Raw genomic sequence first — 25468 nt, 5'->3', positions numbered from 1 at the left:
ATATATCCCAGACTACAGTCCTCAGGCCAGATTAGGCCTTCCTAAGCTCAGCAGGGTCCTTGTCCAGTCACTTCTCTTTGAGTCATGACAATTGTCCGGGACTGTGCTCTTATTTTAAGTTTTATGGTGCTTGTCCTGTCCCTTTTCAGTGCCAGGGTAGCTCACAGATTGCCCTGGGTCCTTCCAAGTCCCTTCATTGGGACCTTGCTTTGGGGGTGCTAGGAAACAGTGGACAACTGAGGCTTAAATCGAGTAAATATGACAGATGCCCAGGAGTAAATATTATTCAGAGTCTATTAACTCCCAGATTACAAAAGCATAACATTAACTGTCTTCCTGTGTCTATACAAAAAGGACATTACTCTAAAGAAAACTATGCAAAGGGCCTAAGGGAAAGGGAAAAGCAGTCTTTCACTTACATTTACAAAATCCAGGGTTTTTAGAAGTATCTGACCTTACAAGTCACAGGGTCTGATTTGGGGATATAAGTGATTAACAGATAGGAGAAGCAGAGCACAGAGGAGAAGTTAAAGATAAACACAGAGGAGCACTGTGATGGGTGTAATCCAATAAACCTAAGCTCCCTGCAGCAAAGGAGAAAGGATGGAGGAGAAAGGACAAACCGATGTTATCCTACAAGATACCTCTTCCTTTTATTTTGACATTCAGCATTTGCCATGTCCTCTGAATTTCATTTCATGTTGCTTTTATTTGTGTAGAGAACGGTTCCATTTTAGCAGTGGAATGCCTTAGCATCTTGATTCCTTTGCTTAGATCCTGCCTTAAGGTTTCCAAATGCTTCTTGGTTTCCTTGTTCTCTCATAACCTTTTTTCTGCATTGCCATTAATTCCCTTTATAACTGGGAACACCAGCGACTTTCAGAATTTGTCTTCCAGAGGATATGGATTGGCCTTTCTGGTTAATCCTCTGTTTAATTTGCTAATCTTGAAAATTTAATTTTTCTCTGTGGGACCTTAATCGATATTTACTTTTGGGCACATCAGGTCTTATTTATTTAATACCGCTCATATTATGTTTGGGGTCTGAAATTGCTCTCAGGGAGGACAGGGCAAGCAGCTGACCTGCTCTCCTATCTCTCAGGTCGTAGATCCAGTTGAATTGAAAATGTTATAATATCTAAACAGAAATATAGTGGAACAGAGAAGAATTAGTTCCCGGAGCCAGAGCAACGGCACATCGGGGAGGGCACTTGCCTTGAATGCAGCTGACTCTGGTTCAATCCCCACATCCCATAGGGTCCACTGACTTCTCTAGATCTTTGCACGGAGCTTCCTGCTGATTCTCGGGAATTATAGGTGGGAGAAGATGATGTCGCACTGTCTGACGCACCGTCCACAGGGAGGAGAGTGACAAGATGATATGATGCAGTGACAGGAATGCACAGGCTTTCAGGGCTGTCTCCAGAGTTGTTTCAGGAGGTAGCCCTGGCTCTACTGTTTTTGAGGCCACTTTTGTCCTTGTTTATTGGTTTTGTTGTGTTTGGGTTTCGATCATACCCCCTGTTTCTTAAGGAGTACTCCCAACTCAGTGCTCAAGATTCACTCCTGCCAGGTCTCAGACCCTGTGGGGTGCCATGGATCAAAGACTGACTCACTTTGTTTTGTTTGGGAAGGTTGGGGACCACACCCAGTGATTCTTCCTCTGCACTCCAGCATTGCCCCTGGCAGTGCTTGGGGGACCATATGGGACACCAGGATCCCCAATCCTAACTGTTCTTCCTTCAGGTTTATTTTTGTGCCACAGTGGAGGTGTTCAGGGCTTCCTCTTGCTCTCTGCTCTGGATTCACCCCTAACGGGCATCGGAGCCCTCAGACCACATGGCCCTCTATGTGCCCTGTCAACTACAGTAACTCAGGACCCAAGACATGTGTTTCTCCTGTTTTGCCCTTCCTGCTCTGGAGAGCCTCGCCTGCTTAGTCACACAGGCTCATGTTCACTCACCACTGTGTTTGCAGTTCCGAGCATGCACTGGTCCCAGGGAGACAGAGCACAGGATCTCTGGAGCTGGCAGAGGTGTTGGGGGTCAGGTCACTTTTGCCTGCTTTGAGAGGGCATTTGCCTTGCACACGGCCGACCCTAGGTTTGATTCCTCCATCCCTCTCGGAGAGCCCGGCGAGCTACGGAGAGTATTCCGCCCGCACGGCGGAGCCTGGCAAGCCCCCTGTGGCGTCTTAAATATGCCAAAAATTGTAACAAGTCTCACAATTTGTTGTGAGACATTACTGGTGCCCACTCGAGCAAATCGAACAACGGGAGGACAGTGACAGTGACAGTGATGTTATGTTTATCTCTGATTTAAAAATAACTAGTTTCGTTCTCCTAATATCTGTAATAGAGATAGTTGTTAATATGATTAAATTATGTAATGTGTCACATCGGATATATAGCAAGTGGGCATCTTCTTTACCCTCTGGTTCTCTGACACCACTAGTAATTTTTTGTCAATACTTAAGTGTATTAGCGTTATTTTGTGTAAGTTCACAAAATAAATAAGTGAGTGGGGGTGGTGGCGTTGTCTCTCTCTCGCCCACCATGTGCCGTTTAATGGCCCTGAGCCACTTCTCTCACCCCAGCCTGTAGCTGCCGCAAACAGATGCATGAAGGAGGGAACAAGGCCACCAGGCTGGTTGGTTATCAGTTGCCGTTCATTCCCTTCTCCCCACGTGCCTGTTGCAGTCTCACTAAGCTCCCAGTTCCAGTCTCACAATGCCCCCCAATCCCCCCTCTCCTCCTGTCCCTATGCTAGTCTCTCCATGCTCCATCTCCATCTCCAAGCATTGGGAGAGCAACTACATCTAGATAGGTAGCACAATCAACATATGAAAGTCCTTCCTTCTGAGGGAAGCTCTTCTCAGATAAGGCAAAGATCTCCAGCAGCTAGGAGATCTGCTCAAGGGTGAAATACCACTGGGATGTGTTTTTCCTTTACTTAGTCCAACAACAATTTAAACATTCATCTTAATTCTACTTATTAATAATATTTTGTATGGACACAGTAAAAGATACATTAAGCTGTAGGGTGACTCTCGTGGGGACATCTTACTATAGATTTCAGACTACAGTGCTCAGGTGAGATTAGTCTTTTCTACTCTAGTAGGGTCCTAATCCAGTTGTTACTCTTTGGATCATGACAGAATTTGTGCATGTCCGTGTTCTTAACTTACAATTAAGTATTATAACACTTGGCCTGACCCATTTCAATGCCAGGGTAGCTTGCAACTTGCCCTGGCTCCATCCAGTCCCTAACGAAGGGCAACTGAGGCTTGAGAAAAGAGATACCCAGGAGTAAATATTATTTGGAGTCAGTTAACTCCCAAATTGCATTAACTTCCTGTGTCTATACATAAAAGGACATTGCTCTGAAGTAAACTTTGCAAAAGGACATGAGGGGAGGAGAAAAGCAGTTTTTCCAGAGTTCTTAGAAGGGTCAGACTTTACAAGTCAACAGAGTCTGATTTGGGGATAAAGGTGATTGGTTGGGGAAGCAGAACAGAGAGAACAGGTTACAGATAAACACTCTAAAATTACTCCAGCCCCATGAGGAATGGGAGTGCATCAGGAACACCAATGTTAAGCCTAAGGTGTTTAGAGCTATATTCCAATAAACATAGAGGAATGGGAGTATCTCAGGAGCATTGTGATGGATGTAACCCAGTAAACCTAAGCTCCTGCGGCCAGGGAGGAAGGACAAACCAATGTTATCCTACAATTTTACAACTCTTTGTGACAGTAAAGTACAGATTTCTCCTTCCCCTTTTTTGTTTAGTTTGGTTTGGTTTGTGGGTTTATTTTGTATGTGTTGGGGGGGAGCAGGGGTTGGAGCACACCTGCATGTGCTCTTGGTTTACTACTGGCTCTGTGCTCAGGGGTCTCTCCTGGTGATGCAGTACTGGAGATCAAACCATTGTTGGATACATGCAAGCATGGATTTGCTGTAATATATATATATATATATATATATATATGTATGTGTGTGTGTGTTTATATAGAGGATATATTATACTATATATGCATATAGTTGGTGTATCTTTTTTAAACACAGTATACAAATAAACAAAAGTAAGAGTTAACAGGTAAAGTCAAACAGGCACTTATATATTAAGAGAAAACTAGAAGAAACATTGTCTTAAACATCTTAATTTTGTATTACAAAATACAACCTATTGCAGTTTCATTTAACTGAGCTCCTGTTACTGTGAAGAATACATCTTCATGTATGATGAACAATGTGTACCAAATATTTTCCCAACTTGACATCAACAGCTTAGCTACAAAACTCCCAGTTTTGCTGAAAGGAAAAGATGATGTATTGAATTGCTGGTTGTCTTTAATTTTAGTTGCAAAACATTTTATTTATTTTTATTTTTGTTTGGAGGCCATGCCTAGCTGTACTCAGGGCTTATTCCTGTCTCTGCACTCAGGGATCACTTCTGGTTGGCTCGGAGAACTATATGGAATGTCAGGGATTGAACCTGGGTTGGCCACATGCAAGGCAAGCGCCCTACTCACTCTAAAATCACTCCAGCCCCATGAAATAATCATAGGATTGTAAGACTGAAAACAATTTTAGCGGTAGTTTTATAATCACAAAGCTGTTAGCATTTGGTAAATTAAAATAACCTATAAAGGGCTGGAGTAATAGCACAGGAGGTAAGGCGTTTGTTTGCCTTGCACCCAGCCAACCTGGCCGACCCGAGTTCGATTCCTCCACCCCTCTAGGAGAGCCCAGGAGCTACCGAGAATATCTCGCCTACATGGCGAAGCCTGGCAAGCTACCCGTGACGTATTTGATATGCCAAACATAGTAACAACAAAGTCTCACAATGGAGACGTTCGAGCAAATCGTGAACAACAGGAGCACTGTCCTTAACAGTGCTACAGTGCCTTTGAGTTCAATGATACTAAGATTGAATACAAAGATTTCTTTTGTGATTAGACTACTTTTCCAACAGGAATCTGGTATTGCTTAATTTGGGGAGAAAATTATACCAATCTGATTTGATACAGTAACTTTGTCTTGTACGTGATACTAATTTGCTCTGTTATGTGATCGATATAGGAGTCAGGACATAGGATCTGTGTCAGATTAAATGTGAGAAAGAAATTAAAATGTGAACCTTTGGCTCTAGGAGCTCATTAACAAATATGGTTTTACTTGAAAAGGCAGGTAAATTTTAGGACAGGAAACTTTTAGTAAAAATGCTATAGTCAAGTTTTGCTTGTTGTAAATACAAGTTTATGGTATATTTGACTGAAATTTTGCTCTTATCTTGCAGTGAAAAAGGCAATACTGTTCCTGGGTATGATTTTTGGGTGAATTCTGTCTGGCCAGAAATAGTACGAGGATTAGAAGAAAATTTGCCCTCACTTTTTAATCCTGGGAATCCTGATGTATTTCATGAGGTATCTATTCCTCCATTGTCTTCATTCTTGATGATGCTAAATGAAAGTTTTAATAATCTTAAAAAGATAACATATTATCTTACATAAAAAATTTGTATATTTCTAGTATATAATTTTGAAGGAAGATAGAAGGCATTGATTGGATTTTAAGAGTCTAACAATACTGTATAAAAATTTAAAGACTAAGAGGCCCTATATGTACTTTATAAAAATCATGTTATGTAAAAGATTTCAAAGGTGGATATTTCTTAAGTAAATTCATGTTTTTGTTTTTTTTATTGTACCATTTTTATTAAAGGTAATATGTAGAATCATGGTGAGGAACAGACTCTCAGGCCTGATTTCCCTTACAAGTCCTCTTAGTTAAACCTGTTGAGCCTGTTGCTTAGCTTGGATACTTTCTGTTTAAATAAAATACATTTCCAGTGGTGGCTGAGTGATTGTTTTTCTGAAAAGGAAGTGATGGGCCAAATAAGTCTGGAAACCTCTGCTTTGTATGCTCATTGATCTCTCATAATTACAATCTTTCTTATCATTCCCTTTGTTACTCTTGTTCTTAATTGATCATTTTCCTTTGTATAATTCATTTCAGGGAAGACCTTTCTTAGTAAGGGCGTATTGAAAATGAAGTCATTTTTATAATAAACCCTTAATTTGTGTTTGTCTAAAAGCCGCTGTATCCTTTCATGTTCGAAAGTTAGTTTTGCTAGAAGTAGAAGCCTCTGTAGTTTGAACTTTATAAATCACAATATCATTAAACTTAGTTGCTTCTATTGTAATAAATACCATTCTTCTTTTTTTTTTTTAATTTTTTTTAGTGAAACACCATGAGGTACAGTTGTAGACTTACAAATTTTTGTGCTTGGGTTTCGATTATACAATAATCAAATACCCATCCCTCCACCAGTGCCCATTTTCCGTCACCATGGATCCCAGTATCCCTCCCACCCCCATCGCCCCATCCCACCCTGCCTCTGTGACAGGGCATTCCCTTTTGTTCTCTCTCTCTCCTTTTGGGGTTGTGGTCTGTAAAAAAGGCATTGAGTGGCAATCATGTTCGGTCTATAGTCTTACTTTCAACATGCATCTCCCATCCTGGGAGAACCCTTTATTTTGTAATAAATACCGTTCTTCTTTGGCTACTCTTAAGATTTCTGTGACTTTGGCGTTCTGTTTCACTAAGATATCTAGTATGGACTTCTTTACTTCTTTATTTTACTTACTATGTGAGTTTCCTACATCAAAGGATTGTCTTATAAATTCTGTAACATTTTTTATATACAATATCTCTGTGGGGGCAGGGGAGTGGTGGGGGGGGTAGCCAGGGAGGGACAGTCTGACTCCTCTGCCAAAGCTGTGGCCTGGAGACCTAGACCTGGAACCCAAGTACCTCGGCCTTCCTTCTGGAAGATCGTGGTCACCAAGGTGTCGTCTGGAGTGTGCAGGGAGAGCACACCTACTTCATCTGAGGAGTTCACCACTTTATTCCCTAATACACTCTCCCTGTACTGCTTAGCAAATCTAGTTTGTAATTCACAGCTAAGGGTTTGTCATCTTTCAGTGCTCTCCTCTTGTCCTTCTTTTTTTTATTCTATATTCTACAGATGAGTAAGGTCATTTGGTATTTGTCTTTTGCCTTCTGATTTATTTGGCTTAGCATGTTACGTTCCAGTTCAACCCAAGTTGCAGCAAACTCCGAGATTTATTTTCTTATACCTACATAGTAATCTGTTGTGTATATTACTACAATTTCAGTTTTTTATCAATTAACTTATTTGTATGAATTTTTCATATGGACAGTTATTAGGCAGAGAATAATCATGCTTAACATAAAAAGGCACAGGACATTTTTTTTAATTTAAATAGTTAATTGTTGTCTATGGTTAAGATTTTAGAATAGAATTAACATGTTCTTTTGTTTGTTTGTTTTTTGTTTTTGTTGTGGGGCCACACCTGGCAATGCTGAGGTTACTTCTGGCTCTGCAGTCAGGAATTACTCTTGGTGGTGCTCGGGGACCCTAAGGGATGCCAGAGAATGAGCCAAAGTGGTCCACGTGCAAGACATACACCCTATGCGCTGTACTATCGCTCCAGCCCCTACTGTGTTCTTGATGTACCCTTACTGTGTCTCACCCCAGGACCTTCCGCTAATGTCCTCATATTACTTCCAGCCCCCTCCTTATCGTTCACCCCACTACCTGTGTTCCCTGGAGTCTTAGTTTATAATCCTGAGTCCCTGGCCAGGAATTCACCATCCTTCATTACTTTCTATTCCCTTGGGGTTCCCCCCCCCATAAACCAGAGATGACAGATAATCTGGTATTTGTTCATCTCCCTCGGACATATTCCACTTAATATGATAACTACAATTACATTCAAATTACAGCAAACCAGGAGATTTCGTCTTTTCTTACAGCTGCATAGTATTCCATTATGTGTATATATAACATAACTTCTTTACCCATTCAATAACATTCATCTCTGATTGGACCTTTGGGTTTTTCCATATCCTGGCAGTGGTTATAAGCGCTACAGTAAACATAGGTGTACATTTATCTTTTTGAATTAATTTTTTTTTTTAGTTGGGGGCAGATGTCAGGAATGGGATCATTGGGTCATATTGGAGCTCTAGCCTTACATTTTTGAGAAATCTCCACAGTTTTCCATAGAGGAAATTGCATTTCCACCAACAGTGATTCCAAGTATCATTCCACCAGTTGAATGAGGATTCTTTTTTCATTATTCTCTCTAGCACTAGTTGTTTTCAGTCTTCTTGATATATGCCATTCTCACTGATATGAGATACTATCATTGTTCTTTTTTTTTGTTTGTTTTGTTTTGTTTTTTTATTTTTTTTTACAGTTGTAAATTTACAATTTTTTGTGCTTTGGTTTCAATTATACAATGATCAGATACCCATCCCTCCACCAGTGCCCATTTTCCACCACCATGGATAATATCCCTCCCACCCCCACACCCCCATCCCCCCGTCTCTGTGGCAGGGCAATCCCCTGTGTTCTCTCTCTCCTTTTGGATGTTGTGGTCTGCAAAAGAGGCATTGAGTGGCAAACATGTTCAGTCCATAGTCTACTTTCAACATGCATCTCCCCTCCTAGGAGGATCCTCCAAACATCCTTTATTTGGTGCTCCCTTCTCTATCTGAACTGCCCTTTCCTCTAGGATACCTGGCTGGCCTCTAAGTTATGGAGTAATCCTCCTGGTGCTGATCTCAGCTATTCTTGGGTATTAATCTCATACTTTGTTACTTTATATCCCCCAGATGAAAGCAATCTTTCTATGTCTATCCCTCTCTTTCTGACTCATTTCGCTTAGCATGATACTTTCCATATTGTACCACTTGTATATAAATTTCATGACTTCATCTTTTCTAACAGCTACATAGTACTTCATTGTGTAGATGTACCAAAGTTTCTTTAACCAGTCATCTGTTCTAGGGCATTCAGGTTTTTTCCAGTTTCTGGCTATTGTAAAGAGTGCTGCAATGAACAAACAAGTGCAGATGTCACTTCGACTATACATTTTTGCCTCTCTGGGATATATTCCCAGGAGTGGTATTGCTGGGTCAGATGGGAGTTCAATTTCTAATTTTTTGAGAATCGTCCATACTGTTTTCCAGAAGGGCTGAACCAGTGGACATTCCCACCAACAGTGAAGGAGTGTCCCTTTCTGGCCACATCCACGCCAGCATCGGTTGCTTTTGTTCTTTTGAATGTGGGCCAGTCTCTGAGGTGTGAGATGGTATCTCATTGTGGTTTTGATCTGCATCTCCCTGATGATTAATGATGTAGAGCATTTTCTCATGTGCTTTTTTGCCATTCGGATTTCTTCTTTGAGAAAGTTTCTGTTCATTTCATTGCCCCATTTTTGGATGGGGTTGGATGTTTTCTTCTTGTGGAGTTTAACCAGTATTTTGTATATCCTGGTTATCAACCCCTTGTCAGATGTGTATTCGGTGAATATCCTTTCCCATTCTGTAGACTGTCTTTGTATTTTGGTCACTGTTTCTTTGGAGGTGCAGAAGCTTGTTAGTTTAAGATAGTCCCATTTATCTATCTCTGTTTTCACTTGCTCAACCAGTGGCGTGGCATCTTTGAAGATACCATTAGCTTCAATGTCATGGAGGGTTTTGCCAACTTTATCTTCAATGTACCTTATGGTTTCTGGTCTGATGTTGAGGTCTTTAATCCATTTTGATCTTACTTTTGTACATGGTGTTAGGCAGAGTTCTGAGCCTATTTTTTTGCATGTAGCCGTCCAGTGATGCCAACACAATTTATTAAAGAGGCTTTCCTTACTCCACTTCACATTACTTGCACCTTTATCAAAGATTAGATGAGCGTATGATTGAGGGGAGATGTCAGTGTATTCAACCCTGTTCCATTGGTCTGCAGTTCTGCCTTTGTTCCAGTACCATGCTGTTTTAATTATTACTGCTTTGTAGTAGAGTTTGAAGTTCGGGAGGTTGATTCCTCCCATTTTCTTTTTCCCAAGAATTGCTTTAGCTATTCGTGGGGGCTTATTGTTCCATATAAATTTCAGGAGTGTTTGCTCCATTTCTTTGAAGAATGTCATGGGTATCCTTATAGGGATTGCATTGAATTTATACAATGCTTTCGGTAGTATTGCCATTTTGACAAAGTTAAGTCTCCCGACCCATGAGCAGGGGATATCTTTCCATTTCCTCATGTCCTCTTTTATTTCCTGAAGTAGCGTTTTGTAGTTTTCTTTGTACAGGTCCTTTACTTCCTTAGTTAAGCTGATTCCTAGGTACTTGATTTTCTGGGGCACAATTGTGAACGGGATTTTTTTTTCATGTTGCTTTCTTCTCTCTCACTGTTTGCGTATAGGAAAGCCATGGACTTGTGGGTATTGATTTTATAACCTGCAACTTTACTATACGAGTCTATTGTTTCTAGGAGATTTTTGGTGGAAGTTATTGGGTTCTCTAAGTAGAGTATCATATCATCTGCGAATAGTGAGAGCTTGATTTCTTCCTTTCCTACCTGAATGCCCTTAATATCTTTTTCCTGCCTAATCGCTATTGCAAGTACTTCCAGTACTATATTGAACAGCAGTGGAGAGAGTGGGCATCCCTGTCTCGTCCCTGATCTTAGAGGGAAGGCTCTCAGTTTTTCCCCATTGAGGATGATGCTTGCTGTAGGCTTGTGGTAGATGGCTTTAATTATGTTGAGGAAGATCCCCTCTATACCCATTTTGGCTAGGGTTTTCATCATAAAGGGGTGCTGGATCTTATCAAATGCTTTCTCTGCATCTATTGATATGATCATATGCTTTTTATCTTTTCTTTTGTTGATATGGTGGATTATGTTGATTGATTTCCGAATGTTAAACGATCCTTGCATCCCTGGGATGAATCCTACTTGGTCATGGTGTATGATCTTTTTGATGAGTAGTTGGATTATATTTGCTAGTAGTTTGTTGAGGATTTTTGCATCTGTGTTCATCAGGGATATCGGCCTGTAATTCTCTTTCTTTGTGGTATCTCTGTCTGCTTTTGGTATCAGTGTGATATTTGCTTCGTAGAAACTGTTCGGAAGTGTTTTTGATATTTCAATTTCGTGGAAAAGCTTAAAGAGCATTGGGAGTAAGTCCTCTTTAAAGATTTGGAAGAATTCACTAGTGAATCCATCCGGGCCAGGACTTTTGTGCTTGGGGAGACTTTTTATTACCATTTAAATTTCCTTGATGGTGATAGGTCTGTTCAGGTATTCCAGGTCTTCTTGGTTCAGCCTTGGGAGTCTGTAGGAGTCTAGGAATTTATCCATTTCCTCGAGGTTTTGATGTTCCGTGGCATAAAGCTTCTCAAAGTACTCCCTGAGGATCCTCTGAATTTCTGTGGTTTCTGTTGTAATGACCCCCTTTTCATTTCTGATTCGGTTTATTAGGGTTTTCTCTCTCCCTTTCTTTGTGAGTTTTGCTAGAGGCTTATCGATCTTGTTAATTTTCTCAAAGAACCAGCTTTTGGTTTCATTGATCTTTCGGATTGTTTTTTGGGTTTCCATCTCGTTAATCTCTGCTCTGAGCTTTATTATTTCCTTTCTCCTGTTCGGGTTGTGCTCCTTTTTTTGGTCTTTCTCCAAGCTCTTAAGCTGTGAGGTTAGGTTACTTATGTGTGCTCGCTCCTCCTTCCTGAGGAATGCTTGTAGAGCTATAAACTTTCCTCTTAACACAGCCTTTGCTGTGTCCCATAAGTTTTGGTAACTCGTGTTCTCATTTTCATTCGTTTCTAGGAATCTTTTGATTTCCTCTTCGATTTCCTGTCTAATCCACTCGTTCAATAGTACACTGTTTAATTTCCAGGTGTTTGATTTAGTTTTCTGTTTTTGTGTGTGATTTACTTCTAATTTCAGCGCATTATGGTCTGAGAAGATTGTTGATACAATCTCTACCTTCTTAATTTTATGGAGGCATGTTTTGTGGCTCAGCATGTGGTCTATCTTGGAGAATGTTCCATGTACGCTTGAGAAGAATGTGTATTCAGCTTTTTGTGGATGAAGTGTCCTGTATATATCTACTAAGTCCCTTTCTTCCATTGTTTCCCTCAAATGAAGTATGTCCTTGCTAAGCTTGAGTCTGGTTGATCTATCAAGAGGTGACAAAGCAGTGTTGAAATCTCCCACTAGTATTGTGTTGCTATTGATGTCTTTTTCCAAATCTATGAGTAGTTGTTTTAAGTACTTTGCTGGTCTCTCATTAGGTGCATATACATTTATTATTGTAAGTTCTTCCTATTGTACAGATCCTTTGATCAATAAGAAATGGCCTTCACTGTCTCTTATGACCTTCCTCACTCTGAAATCGATGTGGTCTGATATAAGGATGGCTACCCCAGCTTTTTTATGGGAGCTGTTTGCCTGTAGGATTGTTTTCCAGCCTTTGACTCTGAGTCTGTGTTTGCTTTGACTATTGAGATGCGTTTCTTGCAGGCAGCAGAATGTTGGGTTCAATTTTCTAATCCATCCTGCCACTCTATGTCTTTTAATTGGTGTGTTTAGCCCATTGACATTGAGAGAGATTATTGTTATGGAATTTTGTCCCATTGTTCTGTTAAAATTTGGTGTATTTGAGGGGCCTTTCTTGCCTTAAAGTAGCCCATTTAGTTGTTCTTGTAACCATGGTTTTGAGTCTATGAAGTTCCTGAGCTGTTGTTTGTCTGTGAAACTGTGTGTTGTTCCTTCTATTATGAATGAGAGTCTTGCTGGGAAAAGTATTTTTGGGGAGGCATTTATTTCATTGAGTTTTTTTACTATGTCCCACCACTGTTTTCGGGCCATGAGGGTTTCATCAGAAAAATCAGCTGTGAATTTTAAGGATGCTCCTTTGTAAGAGATTTCTTTCTTCGATCTTGCTGCTTTCAGAATTTTGTCTCTGTCTAAGGTTTTGGTCATTTTGATCAGAATGTGTCTTGGGGTATTTTTATTCGGATTTCTTCTAGCTGGTACCCTTTGGGCCTCCTGAATGTGGTCACAAGTTTTCTTCAGCTCTGGAAATGTTGTAGCAATGATGTCTTTGACAGTTTTTTCTTCATCGAGGTTTTCTTCCTGTCCATCTGGGACTCCAATAATTCTTATGTTACCCCTCTTGGCTTCATCACGATCTTCTCTTGCCATCTGTTCCCGAATTGTGAGTCTCTTTTCCATTTTCTGCTCTTTTCTGGAGAGTCTCTGAACTTCATCTTCGAGCTCACTGATTCTGCTCTCAGCCGCTCTTACTCTGCTGCTGAGGCCTTCCACTGAGCTTTTCAATTCGCCTATGAGATTTTTCAGGTCTGACATTTCTGATTGCATTTTCCTCATTTCTGCCTTCAGATCCTCTTGTCTTCTATTGGCATTGCTTTCCATTGTTTCTTTTAATTCCCTAAGCATCCTAAGTAGCTCCCTTCTGAATTCCTTGTCAGAGAGGTTGTCTAACACTACAGTACTGTTGGTGTCATCTGGGCTAGACTCTTCAATATGAAAGTTTGGTGGGCTTTTGCGTTGCTTTACCATTGTGAGACGTGTGGTTTAGTCCTTCACGTTCACTTTTACTATTCTGCTTGATATGCAGTGTGAGTTAAGATAGGCTTATGAGTTATTGGCTACTGTGTTTCTAGTGCCTGAGCTAAACTAGAGAAGTTTCCACCTAAGAAGGTAGCTTATGGTTCCTATGGCATACGTAGTGGGAAAATATTTCGCAGCCGCGTCAGCGGCCGCGGCTCTGGAAAGAGTCCCTGGCACTGGGCGAGGAGTTGGGAAGTCCCCTGTTTGGAATTGGAGCCGTTCAGCTTTGTTGCCCAGAGCTGGGCCTCTGTGCCAGTCCCACGCAGATCAGGGGTTGAAAACCAGCTTTGTAGGGGCTGGTTCTAGCTGCGCATGCCCAGAGAGGGACCCAGGCCCTTGGGGGCGGGCAGTACCTGTTGGAATTGGAGCCATTCAGCTTTGTTGCCCAGAGCTGAGACTCTGTGCCTGTCCCACGCAGATCAGGGGTTGAAAACCGGCTTTCTAGGGGCTGGTTCTAGCTGCGCATGCCCAGAGAGGGACCCAGGCCCTTGGGGGCGGGCTGTACCTGTTGGAATTGGAGCCGTTCACCTTTTTTGCCAGGAGCGGGGCCTCTGTGCCCGTCCCACGCAGATCAGGGGTTGAAAACCGGCTTTCTACGGGCTGGTTCTAGCTGCGCATGCCTAGAGAGGGACCAAGGCCCCTGGGGGCGGGCTGTACCTGTTGGAATTGGAGCTGTTCAGCTTTGTTGCCCAGAGCTGGGCCTCTGTGCCCGTCCCACGCAGATCAGGGGTTGAAAACCGGCTTTCTAGGGGCTGGTTCTAGCTGCGCATGCCCAGAGAGGGACCAAGGCCCTTGGGGGCGGGCTGTACCTGTTGGAATTGGAGCCGTTCACCTTTTTTGCCAGGAGCGGGGCCTCTGTGCCCGTCCCACGCAGATCAGGGGTTGAAAACCGGCTTTCTAGGGGCTGGTTCTAGCTGCGCATGCCTAGAGAGGGACCAAGGCCCCTGGGGGCGGGCTGTACCTGTTGGAATTGGAGCCGTTCACCTTTGTTGCCCAGAGCTGGGCCTCTGTGCCCGTCCCACACATATCAGGGGTTGAAAACCGGCTTCCTAGGGGCTAGTTATAGTTAGGCATGCCCAGAGAGGGACCCAGGCCCTTGGGGGCGGGCTGTACCTGTTGGAATTGGAGCCGTTCACCTTTGTTGCCCAGAGCTGGGCCTCTGTGCCCTTCCAACACAGATCAGTGGTTGAAAACCGGCTTTCTAGGGGCTGGTTCTAGCTGCGCATCCCCAGAGAGGGACCAAGGCCCTTGGGGGCGGGCTGTACCTGTTTGAATTGGAGCCGTTCAGCTTTGTTGCCCAGAGCTGGGCCTCTGTGCCCGTCCCACGCAGATCAGGGGTTGGAAACCGGCTTTCTAGGGGCTGGTTCTAGCTTTGCATGCCCAGAGAGGGACCCAGGCCCTTGGGGGCGGGCTGTACCTGTTGGAATTGGAGCCGTTCAGCTTTGTTCCCCAGAGCTGGGCCTCTGTGCCCGTCCCACGCCGATCAGGGGTTGAAAACCGGCTTCCTCGGGGCTGGTTCTAGCTGCGCGTGCCCAGAGAGGGACCAAGGCCCTTGGGGGCGGCTGTACCTCTTGGCATTGGAGCCGTTCAGCTTTGTTGACCAGAGCTGGGCCTCTGTGCCCGTCCCACGCAGATCAGGGGTTGAAAACCGGCTTCCTAGGGGCTGGTTCTAGTTGCGCATGCCCAGAGAGGGACCTAGGCCCTTGGGGGCGGGCTGTACCTTTTGGAATTGGAGACGTTCAGCTTTGTTGACCAGACCTGGGCCTCTGTGCCCGTCCCACACAGATCAGGGGTTGAAAACCGGCTTTCTAGGGGCTGGTTCTAGCTGCGCATGCCCAGAGAGGGACCAAGGCCCTTGGGGGCGGGCTGTACCTGTTGGAATTGGAGCCGTTCAGCTTTGTTGCCCAGAGCTGGGCCTCTGTGCCCATCCCACGCCGATCAGGGGTTGGAATCCGGCTTTCTAGGGGCTGGTTCTAGCTGTGCATGCCCAGAGAGGGACCCAGGCCCTTGGGGGCGGGCAGTACCTGTTGGAATTGGAGCCGTTCAGCTTTGTTCCCCAGAGCTGCGCCTCTGTGCCTGTCCCACGCAGATCAGGGGTCGAAAACCGGCTTTCTAGGGGCTGGTTATAGCTGCGCATGCCCAGAGAGGGACCCAGGCCCTTGGGGGCGGGCTGTACCTGTTGGAATTGGAGCCATTCAACTTTGTTGCCCAGAGCTGGGCCTCTGTGCCCGTCCCACGCAGATCAGGGGTTGAAAACCGGCTTTCCAGGGGCTGGTTCTAGCTGCGCATGCCCAGAGAGGGACCCACGCCCTTGGGGGCTGGCTGTACCTGTTGGAATTGGAGCTGTTCAGCTTTGTTGCCCAGAGCTGGGCCTCTGTGCCCGTCCCACGCACATCAGGGGTTGAAAACCGGCTTCCTAGGGGCTGGTTCTAGTTGCGCATGCCCAGAGAGGGACCCAGGCCCTTGGGGGCGGGCTGTACCTGTTGGAATTGGAGCCGTTCAGCTTTGTTCCCCAGAGCTGGGCATCTGTGCCCGTCCCACGCAGATCAGGGGTTGAAAACTGGCTTTCTAGGGGCTGGTTCTAGCTCCGCATGCCCAGAGAGGGACCAAGGCCCTTGGGGGCGGGCTGTACCTGTTTGAATTGGAGCCGTTCAGCTTTGTTGACCAGAGCTGGGCCTCTGTGCCAGTCCCACGCAGATCAGGGGTTGAAAACCGGCTTTCTAGGGGCTGGTTCTAGCTGCGCATGCCCAGAGAGGGACCCAGGCCCTTGGGGGCGGGCTGTTCCTGTTGGAATTGCAGCTGTTCAGCTTTGTTGCCCAGAGCTGGACCTCTGTGCCCGTCCCACGCAGATCAGGGGTTGAAAACCGGCTTTCTAGGGGCTGGTTCTAGCTGCGCATGCCTAGATAGGGACCAAGGCCCCTGGGGGCGGGCTGTACCTGTTGGAATTGGAGCCGTTCAGCTTTGTTGACCAGAAATGGGCCTCTGTGCCCGTCCCACGCAGATCAGGGGTTGAAAACCGGCTTTCTAGGGGCTGGTTCTTGCTGCGCATGCCCAGAGAGGGACCCAGGCCCTTGGGGGCAGGCTGTACAGGTTGGAATTGGAGCCGTTAACCTTTTTTGCCAGGAGCGGGGCCTCTGTGCCCGTCCCACGCAGATCAGGGGTTGAAAACCGGTTTCCTAGGGACTGGTTCTAGTTGCGCATGCCCAGAGTGGGACCCAGGCCCTTGGGGGCGGGATGTACCTGTTGGAATTGGAGCTGTTCAGCTTTGTTGCCCAGAGCTGGGCCTCTGTGCCCGTCCCACGCAGATCAGGGGTTGAAAACCGGCTTTCTATGGGCTGGTTCTAGCTGTGCATGCCCAGAGAGGGACCAAGGCCCTTGGGGGCGGGCTGTACCTGTTGCAATTGGAGCCGTTCAGCTTTGTTGACCAGAGCTGGGCCTCTATGCCCGTCCCACGCAGATCAGGGGTTGAAAACCGGCTTTCTAGGGGCTGGTTCTAGCTGCGCATGCCCAGAGAGGGACCAGGGCTCTTGGGGGCAGGCTGTACCTGTTGGAATTGGAGCCGTTCAGCTTTGTTGCCCAGAGCTGGGCCTCTGTTCCCGTCCCACGCAGATCAGGGGTTGGAAACCGGCTTTCTAGGGGCTGGTTCTAGCTGTGCATGCCCAGAGAGGGACCCAGGCCCTTGGGGGCGGGCTGTACCTGTTGGAATTGGAGCCGTTCAGCTTTGTTGCCCAGAGCTGGGCCTCTGTGCCCGTCCCACGCCGATCAGGGGTTGAAAACCGGCTTCCTCGGGGTTGGTTCTAGCTGCGCGTGCCCAGAGAGGGACCAAGGCCCTTGGGGGCTGCTGTACCTGTTGGAATTGGAGCCGTTCAGCTTTGTTGCCCAGAGCTGGGCCTCTTTGCCCGTCCCACACAGATCAGGGGTTGAAAACCGGCTTTCTAGGGGCTGGTTCTAGCTGCGCATGCCCAGAGAGGGACCAAGGCCCTTGGGGGCGGGCTGTACCTGTTTGAATTGGAGCCGTTCAGCTTTGTTGACCTGAGCTGGGCCTCTGTGCCCGTCCCACGCAGATCAGGGGTTGAAAACCGGCTTTCTAGGGGCTGGTTCTAGCTACGCATGCCCAGAGAAGGACCCAGGCCCTTGGGGGCGGGCTGTACCTGTTGGCATTGGAGCCGTTCAGCTTTGTTCCCCAGAGCTGGGCATCTGTGCCCGTCCCACGCATATCAGGGGTTGAAAACCGGCTTTCTAGGGGCTGGTTCTAGCTGTGCATGCCCAGAGAGGGACCCAGGCCCTTGGGGGCGGGCTGTACCTCTTGGAATTGGAGCCGTTCAGCTTTTTTGCCCAGAGCTGGGCCTCTGTGCTCGTGCCACACAGATCAGGGGTTGAAAACCGGCTTTCTAGGGGCTGGTTCTAGCTGCGCATGCCCAGAGAAGAACCCAGGCCCTTGGGGGCGGGCTGTACCTGTTGGAATTGGAGCCGTTCAGCTTTGTTGCCCAGAGCTGGGCCTCTGTGCCCGTCCCACGCAGATCAGGGGTTGAAAAACGGCTTTCTAGGGGCTGGTTCTAGCTGCGTATGCCCAGAGAGGGACCAAGGCCCTTGGGAGCGGGCTGTACCTGTTGGAATAGGAGCCGTTCAGCTTTGTACCCCAGAGCTAGGCCTCTGTGCCCATCCCACGCCGATCAGGGGTTGAGAACCGGCTTTCTAGGGGCTGGTTCTAGCTGCGCATGCCCAGAGAGGGACCCAGGCCCTTGGGGGCGGGCTGTACCTGTTGGAATAGGAGCCGTTCAACTTTGTTGCCCAGAGCTGGGCTTCTGTGCCCGTCCCACGCAGATCAGGGGTTGAAAACCGGCTTTCCAGGGGCTGGTTCTAGCTGCGCATGCCCAGAGAGGGACCCACGCCCTTGGGGGCTGGCTGTACCTGTTGGAATTGGAGCTGTTCAGCTTTGTTGCCCAGAGCTGGGCCTCTGTGCCCGTCCCACGCACATCAGGGGTTGAAAACCGGCTTCCTAGGGGCTGGTTCTAGTTGCGCATGCCCAGAGAGGGACCCAGGCCCTTGGGGGCGGGCTGTACCTGTTGGAATTGGAACCGTTCAGCTTTGTTGCCCAGAGCTGGGCCTCTGTGCCCGTCCCACACAGATCAGGGGTTGAAAACCGGCTTTCTAGGGGCTGCTTCTAGCTGCGCATGCCCAGAGAGGGACCAAGGCCCTTGGGGGCGGGCTGTACCTGTTTGAATTGGAGCCGTTCAGCTTTGTTGATCAGAGCTGGGCCTCTGTGCCAGTCCCACGCAGATCAGGGGTTGAAAACCGGCTTTCTAGGGGCTGGTTCTAGCTGCGCATGCCCAGAGAGGGACCCAGGCCCTTGGGGGCGGGCTGTACCTGTTGGAATTGCAGCTGTTCAGCTTTGTTGCCCAGAGCTGGACCTCTGTGCCCGTCCCACGCAGATCAAGGGTTGAAAACCGGCTTCCTAGGGGCTGGTTCTAGCTGTGCATGCCCAGAGAGGGACCAAGGCCCTTGGGGGCAGGGTGTACCTGTTGGAATTGGAGCCTTTCAGCTTTGTTGACCAGAGCTGGGCCTCTGTGCCCGTCCCACGCCGATCAGGGGTTCAGAACCGGCTTTCTAGGGGCTGGTTCTAGCTGTGCATGCCAAGAGTGGGACCAAGACCCTTGGGGGCGGGCTGTACCTGTTGGAATTGGAGCTGTTCTGCTTTGTTGACCAGAGCTGGGCCTCTGTGCCCGTCCCACGCAGATCAGGGGTTGAAAACCGGCTTTCTAGGGGCTGGTTCTAGCTGCGCATGCCCAGAGAGGGACCCAGGCCCTTGGGGTCGGGCAGTACCTGTTGGAATTGGAGCCGTTCAGCTTTGTTGCCCAGAGCTGGGCCTCTGTGCCCGTCCCACGCCGATCAGGGGTTGGAATCCGGCTTTCTAGGGGCTGGTTCTAGCTGTGCATGCCCAGAGAGGGACCCAGGCCCTTGGGGGCGGGCAGTACCTGTTGGAATTGGAGCCGTTCACCTTTTTTGCCAGGAGCGGGGCCTTTGTGCCCGTCCCACGCAGATCAGGGGTTGAAAACTGGCTTTCTAGGGGCTGGTTCTAGCTGCGCATGCCTAGAGAGGGACCAAGGCCCCTGGGGGCGGGCTGTACCTGTTGGAATTGGACCCGTTCAGCTTTGTTGCCCAGAGCTGGGCCTCTGTGCCCGTCCCACGCAATCAGGGGTTGAAAACCGGCTTTCTAGGGGCTGGTTCTAGCTGCGCATGCCCAGAGAGGGACCCAGGCCCTTGGGGGCGGGCAGTACCTGTTGGAATTGGAGCCGTTCACCTTTTTTGCCAGGAGCGGGGCCTCTGTGCCCGTCCCACGCAAATCAGGGGTTGAAAACCGGCTTTCTAGGGGCTGGTTCTAGCTGCGTATGCCCAGAGAGGGACCCCGGCCCTTGGGGGCTGGCTGTACCTGTTGGAATTGGAGCTGTTCAGCTTTGTTGCCCAGAGCTGGGCCTCTGTGCCCGTCCCACGCACATCAGGGGTTGAAAACCGGCTACGTAGGGGCTGGGTCTAGTTGCGCATGCCCAGAGAGGGACCCAGGCCCTTGGGGGCGGGCTGTACCTGTTGGAATTGGAACCGTTCAGCTTTGTTGCCCAGAGCTGGGCCTCTGTGCCCGTCCCACACAGATCAGGGGTTGATAACCGGCTTTCTAGGGGCTGGTTCTAGCTGCGCATGCCCAGAGAGGGACCAAGGCCCTTGGGGGCGGGCTGTACCTGTTTGAATTGGAGCCGTTCAGCTTTGTTGACCAGAGCTGGGCCTCTGTGCCCGTCCCACGCAGATCAGGGGTTGAAAACCGGCTTTCTAGGGGCTGGTTCTAGCTGCGCATGCCTAGAGAGGGACCAAGGCCCCTGGGGGCGGGCTGTACCTGTTCGAATTGGAGCCGTTCAGCTTTGTTGCCCAGAGCTGGGCCTCTGTGCCCGTCCCACGCAGATCAGGGGTCGAAAACCCGCTTTCTAGGGGCTGGTTCTAGCTGCGCATGCCCAGAGAGGGACCCAGGCCCTTGGGGGCGGGCTGTACCTCTTGGAATTGGAGCTGTTCAGCTTTGTTGCCCTGAGCTTGGCCTCTGTGCCCGTACCATGCAGAACAGGGGTTGAAAACTGGCTTTCTAGGGGCTGGTTCTAGCTGCGCATGCCCAGAGAGGGACCCAGGCCCTTTGGGCGGGCTGTACCTGTTGGAATTGGAGCTGTTCAGGTTTGTTGCCCAGAGCTGGGCCTCTGTGCCCGTCCCACGCCACTATCATTGTCCTTACCATTATATTTCTCTAACAGTACGTTGTAATGAATACTTTCTCTTTGCCTACTGGCCATAGGTATATCCTCTTCAGGGAGTGTCTGCTCCTGTCATCTCCCCACATTTTGATGGGATTTTGCAATTATTAGTATTTTTTTTTCTTGAACTTTGTGATCTCGAGAATTAATCCCACTTGTTCATGGTGTGTGATCATTTTGCTACATTATCGGATTTGGGTCACTAAGATTTTATAGAGGATCTTAGTGTCATCATTTATTAGGTATATCAGTCTCTAATTTCTGTAATCATTACTTTTTTTTGTAATTTTTTGTTTTAGTCATGTCTCTGCTTCTAGTATTGGCTCTACAGAAGCTACTCAGAAACATTCTTATTTATTTCACTTTGGAAGAGCTCGAAGAGTATAGGTTGATTAAAAATTTGGTGGGACTCAGTAGTGAACCCATCTGGACCTGGACTTTTGCTTTATGAGTGACTTTTACGGTGCATTTTCTTTATTTATGATTGACCTGGTCAGGTTTTTCACATTCTCCTGTCTCAAATCTTGTGAGGTCGTCTGATTCTAAGAATTCATCTACTTCTGGGTTCTCCATCTCAGTGGTATTGTTGTTAATAGTAACTTCTTATGATTTTTTCTGAGTCTGTATCTGTGAGGTCTTTGTTGTAATTTCTCTTCTGTTTTCTCTGGGATGATTGATGGCTTTTCTATTATTATTATTATTATTATTATTTTCATTTGAGTCTAGCTATAGGTTTGTTAATCTTGTTTATTCTTTTGAAAAACTAGTTTCATTGACTCTTTGTGTTGTTTTCTTGATTGTTTTTTTTTAATTTTGGGGGAGGAGGGTCACACCTGGCGATGCTCAGGGGTTACTCCTGGCTCTGCACTCAGGAATTAATCCTAGTGGTGCTCAGGGCACCTTATGGGTTGCCAAGGATTGAACCTTGGTCAGCCGTGTGCAAGGTAAATGCCCTACCCATTTACTATTGCTCGTTTCCTTGATTTCTATACAGTTGATTTCTGCTATGATTTTTAATTTTTTTTGGGGGGGTGGGGGGGTCACACCCAGTGATGCACAGGGGTTACTCCTGGCTCATGCACTCAGGAATTACTCCTGGCAGTGCTCCGGGGACCATATGGGATGCTGGGAATCAATCCCGGGTCAGCCGTGTGCAAGGCAAATGCCCTACCCGCTGTGCTATTGCTCCAGCCCCTGCTATGATTTTTATTACTTCCTTTCATCTGCTTACATTTGGATTCATTTGTTGGTTCATTTTCTAGTTTCTCCAGCTCTAAGGCTAGTTTATTTATTTGAGCTTCTTTTTTCCTGATTAGAACCTGTATTGCTTGGTACTACTTTTGTTGAAAAATGTGGATAGTTTATGTCTTCATTCTCATTTGTTTTAAAGAATCTTTTCATTTCTTCTTTTACTGCCTCTTTGCTCCAATAGTTATTTAACAGTATATTGTTAGTGTTCTTTCCAATTTTTTTTATGATTAATTTCTTCCTTCATGACATTGCTATTTGGGAAGATAATTGATAGGGTTACCATTTTCATGACCTTATGTACACTCATATTGTGTCCTAGCATGAGATCTATCCTGAAGAATATTACTGTGCACTGGAGAAGGTATATTTGAATTGGGGAGGATGCAGGGTTCTGTACATACCTGGTTTTCCTAGTTCCTCCAATATGTGATTTAGTGTTCTTGTTTCCTTACTGAAATTCAGTCTAGCCAAACACTTGTGGTGTTAAAGTTTCCCACTACTTTTGTGCTTCCATTGGTGTATTTCGTCTGGTCTGTTAACAGTTGCTTTATAAACTTTGCTGCCCCTTTAATTTGGTATGCAGATGTTGATAAGATTTATATCCTCTTGATCTACTGATTGCTAAAAGAATATGTATTCCATATCTTTCATTACTTTCTTCAGTATCAGTGTTGTTTTGTCTGATGCAGCATTGCCATCACTGCTTTTTTAAGTCTACTGTTAGCCTGTTTGTTTTCCAGTCTTTCCCTCTGAGCCTGTGTTCTTCATAAGAATGCAAGTATATCTTTTATATGCAGCAAAAAGTTAAAATTGTTTGCTGATGAATCCAGCCATTCTATGAATATTCTGCAGAGACGCCAGTCTCCAAGTAATTTAAGGTACTGGTGCCTGGGCTGAGAACCCTGGTATTTTTTTTAGAGTCAGTGTGGGTAACTTCTCCCCACCCCTCCATGCTCTCAGAAGCCCCAGCAGTTCCACCTGCCACCCATTTCAGCTGCCTTGTTAAACTCTTTGGCCTAGACCATAGATCTGTAAATGTCTGTACTGCCCAGCTGTACCACACCTCCTAAAACAACAACTACAAAAAAGCTTAATGTTCACATAAATTTATTTTCCAGATCTATTGCTATTAATATTACAACTTTGTTATCTAATCAGTTTTAAGCTTGCCACTTTTTCTTTTTTTTTTTAATTTTTATTAGTGAAACACCATGAGGTACAGTTGTAGACTTATAAATTTTTGTGCTTGGGTTTCAATTATACAATGATCAAATACCCATCGCTCCACCAGTGCCCATTTTCCACCACCATGGATCCCAGTATCCCTCCCACCCCCCCCTCCCCCCCAATCCCACCCTGCCTCTGAGGCAGGGCATTCTCTTTTGTTCTCTCTCTCCTTTTGGGTGCTGTGGTTTGATTGCCACTTTTTCTACATTAAAAAATTAAATTTAAAGGGGCTGGAGAGATAGCACAGCGGGTAGGACGTTTGCCTTGCACGCGGCTGACCCGAGTTCGATTCCCAGCATCCCATATGGTCCCCTGAGCACCACCAGGAGTAATTTCTGAGTGCAAGAGCCAGGTGTAACCCCTGTGTATTGCCAATTGTGACCCGAAAAGCAAAAAAAAAAAAAATTTAAATTAAAAAAATCCTGGGGCTGGAGCAATAGCACAGCGGGTAGGGCGTTTGCCTTGCATGCGGCCAACCTGAGTTCGATTCCCAGCATCCCATATGGTCCCCTGAGCACCGCCAGGAGTAATTCCTGAGTGCAAAACCAGGAGTAACTCCTGAGCATTGCCAGGTGTGACCCAAAAAGCAAAAAAAAAAAAAAAAAATCCTTTCAATAAGCTCTACTACAGGGGTTATTCCTGACTCTGCACTCAGGAATTACTCCTGGTGGTGCTCAGAGGACCATATGGGATGCTGGGAATTGAACCTGGGTCAGCCACGTGCAAGGCAAACACCCTACCTGCTGTACTGCTGCTCACTCCAGCCCTGTTTCCTACTTTTTTTTGCTTTTTGGGTCTCACCCAGCGACGCACAGGGGTTACTCCTGGCTCTGAACTCAGGAGTCACCCCTGGCAGTGCTCCGGGGACCATATGGGATGTTGGGAATCGAACCCTGGTCAGGCGCGTGCAAGGCAAACGCCCTACCCGCTGTGCTATTGCTCCAGTCCCTGTTTCCTACATTTTTAAGCTTTGTACTTTTGGACAAATTTGGACAGATTTCTTCTGTACCTGAATAAAAGAGAAAGCGTGATCTGTGAAATAGAAGATAAATAATGGTAGTAGTTGCCTGCTTGAGTCAGTTAATTTTGTACATTGAATTAGAATATTTTTGAGCATAGATGATAAATGTCAAATAAGAAACATCAGTTTGCTATTCTTTTTCTGTGAAAATTATAATTGGTCACATTTGACTTCCTTGTAAAATTTTTAACTTCTTCTGGAAAGGCGGTGAAAACTTTTCTAATCTGTCATCTCTTCCACTTTCATATGATGGGTAAAGAGTACACTATGGAAGTTGTTTTTTAAAGAGCACTAGACTTTGAATGTTTGGGTTTTTATGTAAGCTTGCCATATGAGATCTTGAACATGTCGTGAAATCGTTTTGGCTGCTATCTGATCTTTCTGTGGAAACCTTGAAGAACCCTGAAGTTCTTATCACTAGAAACTATATTACATGATGACCTTTGGTTTTCTTATATACAGTTTTATTATGTTACAAATTTGGTTAGATTGCGTACAGTTAAAATGATATTTGTTTTGGGGCTGGAGAGATAGTGATGTAGGTTTGATCACTCCCAGGAGTGATCCCTCAGTTCAGAGCCAGGAGTAAACCCTGAGCACCACCAGGTGTAACCCCCCCACACACACACCCACTCCCCTACAAAAAAAAGAGAAATTACACTTGTTTGTTCTTTTTTCTTTTTTTAGAAATATACCATAAGTATGAATTTTGTAAGAGTATTTGAACAGCAATGTGGATCGCAGGCCAGTGTAAAAAGATTAAGAGTACATCCTGCCTATCAAAGCTTCAATAATAAATGGAACTTGCCTGTTTATTTTCAAATAAGGTTAGTAATTGTTCACCCTAGCTTCTACTCTTCTGAAGATTAAATGCTAATGAAAGAAGTCCTCACTTTACCTGTTCTTGATATAAAAACATGGAAAATCATGATTGCTAACATTCTATCTTTCATACCAAAATTGTAGTGTTATTTGTTTGTTTTTTAATTTAGAGAGCTCAAAACTTTAGACTTTCAATAAGCTCTACTACAAACCCAACTTCATTCACACTTTCTGTGTTGTCATTCTTCATGAAGAGATTGCAGTTCTTTCTTTCCATTTTTCATGTCTCATCACCTACCAGCTACACTGAACCAACCACTATGTATTGTTTTAGCTCATCTGTAACTTTTTT

At 46.0% G+C, this 25468-nt stretch overlaps 1 protein-coding gene across 2 annotated transcripts in view; it reads left to right on the top strand.

The window, feature by feature from the left end:
* The window catches only part of COG2 (component of oligomeric golgi complex 2), a 64073-nt gene that overhangs the window by 20771 nt on the left and 17834 nt on the right, over positions 1–25468 (top strand). For both annotated transcript variants that reach the window (XM_056131050.1, XM_056131044.1), the window contains exons 9-10: positions 5299–5425; positions 24982–25121. In XM_056131050.1, the coding sequence (XP_055987025.1) occupies positions 5299–5425; positions 24982–25121 (267 nt within the window). The remainder of the gene's footprint in view (positions 1–5298; positions 5426–24981; positions 25122–25468) is intronic.

The sequence above is a fragment of the Sorex fumeus genome, unplaced genomic scaffold, assembly GCF_029834395.1.
Source record: "Sorex fumeus unplaced genomic scaffold, SorFum_2.1 ptg000007l, whole genome shotgun sequence".
NCBI classification, from domain to species: Eukaryota; Metazoa; Chordata; class Mammalia; order Eulipotyphla; family Soricidae; genus Sorex; species Sorex fumeus.
The sequence above is the reverse complement of the archived record's forward strand: the minus strand, read 5'-3'. Positions and strand labels throughout refer to the sequence as shown.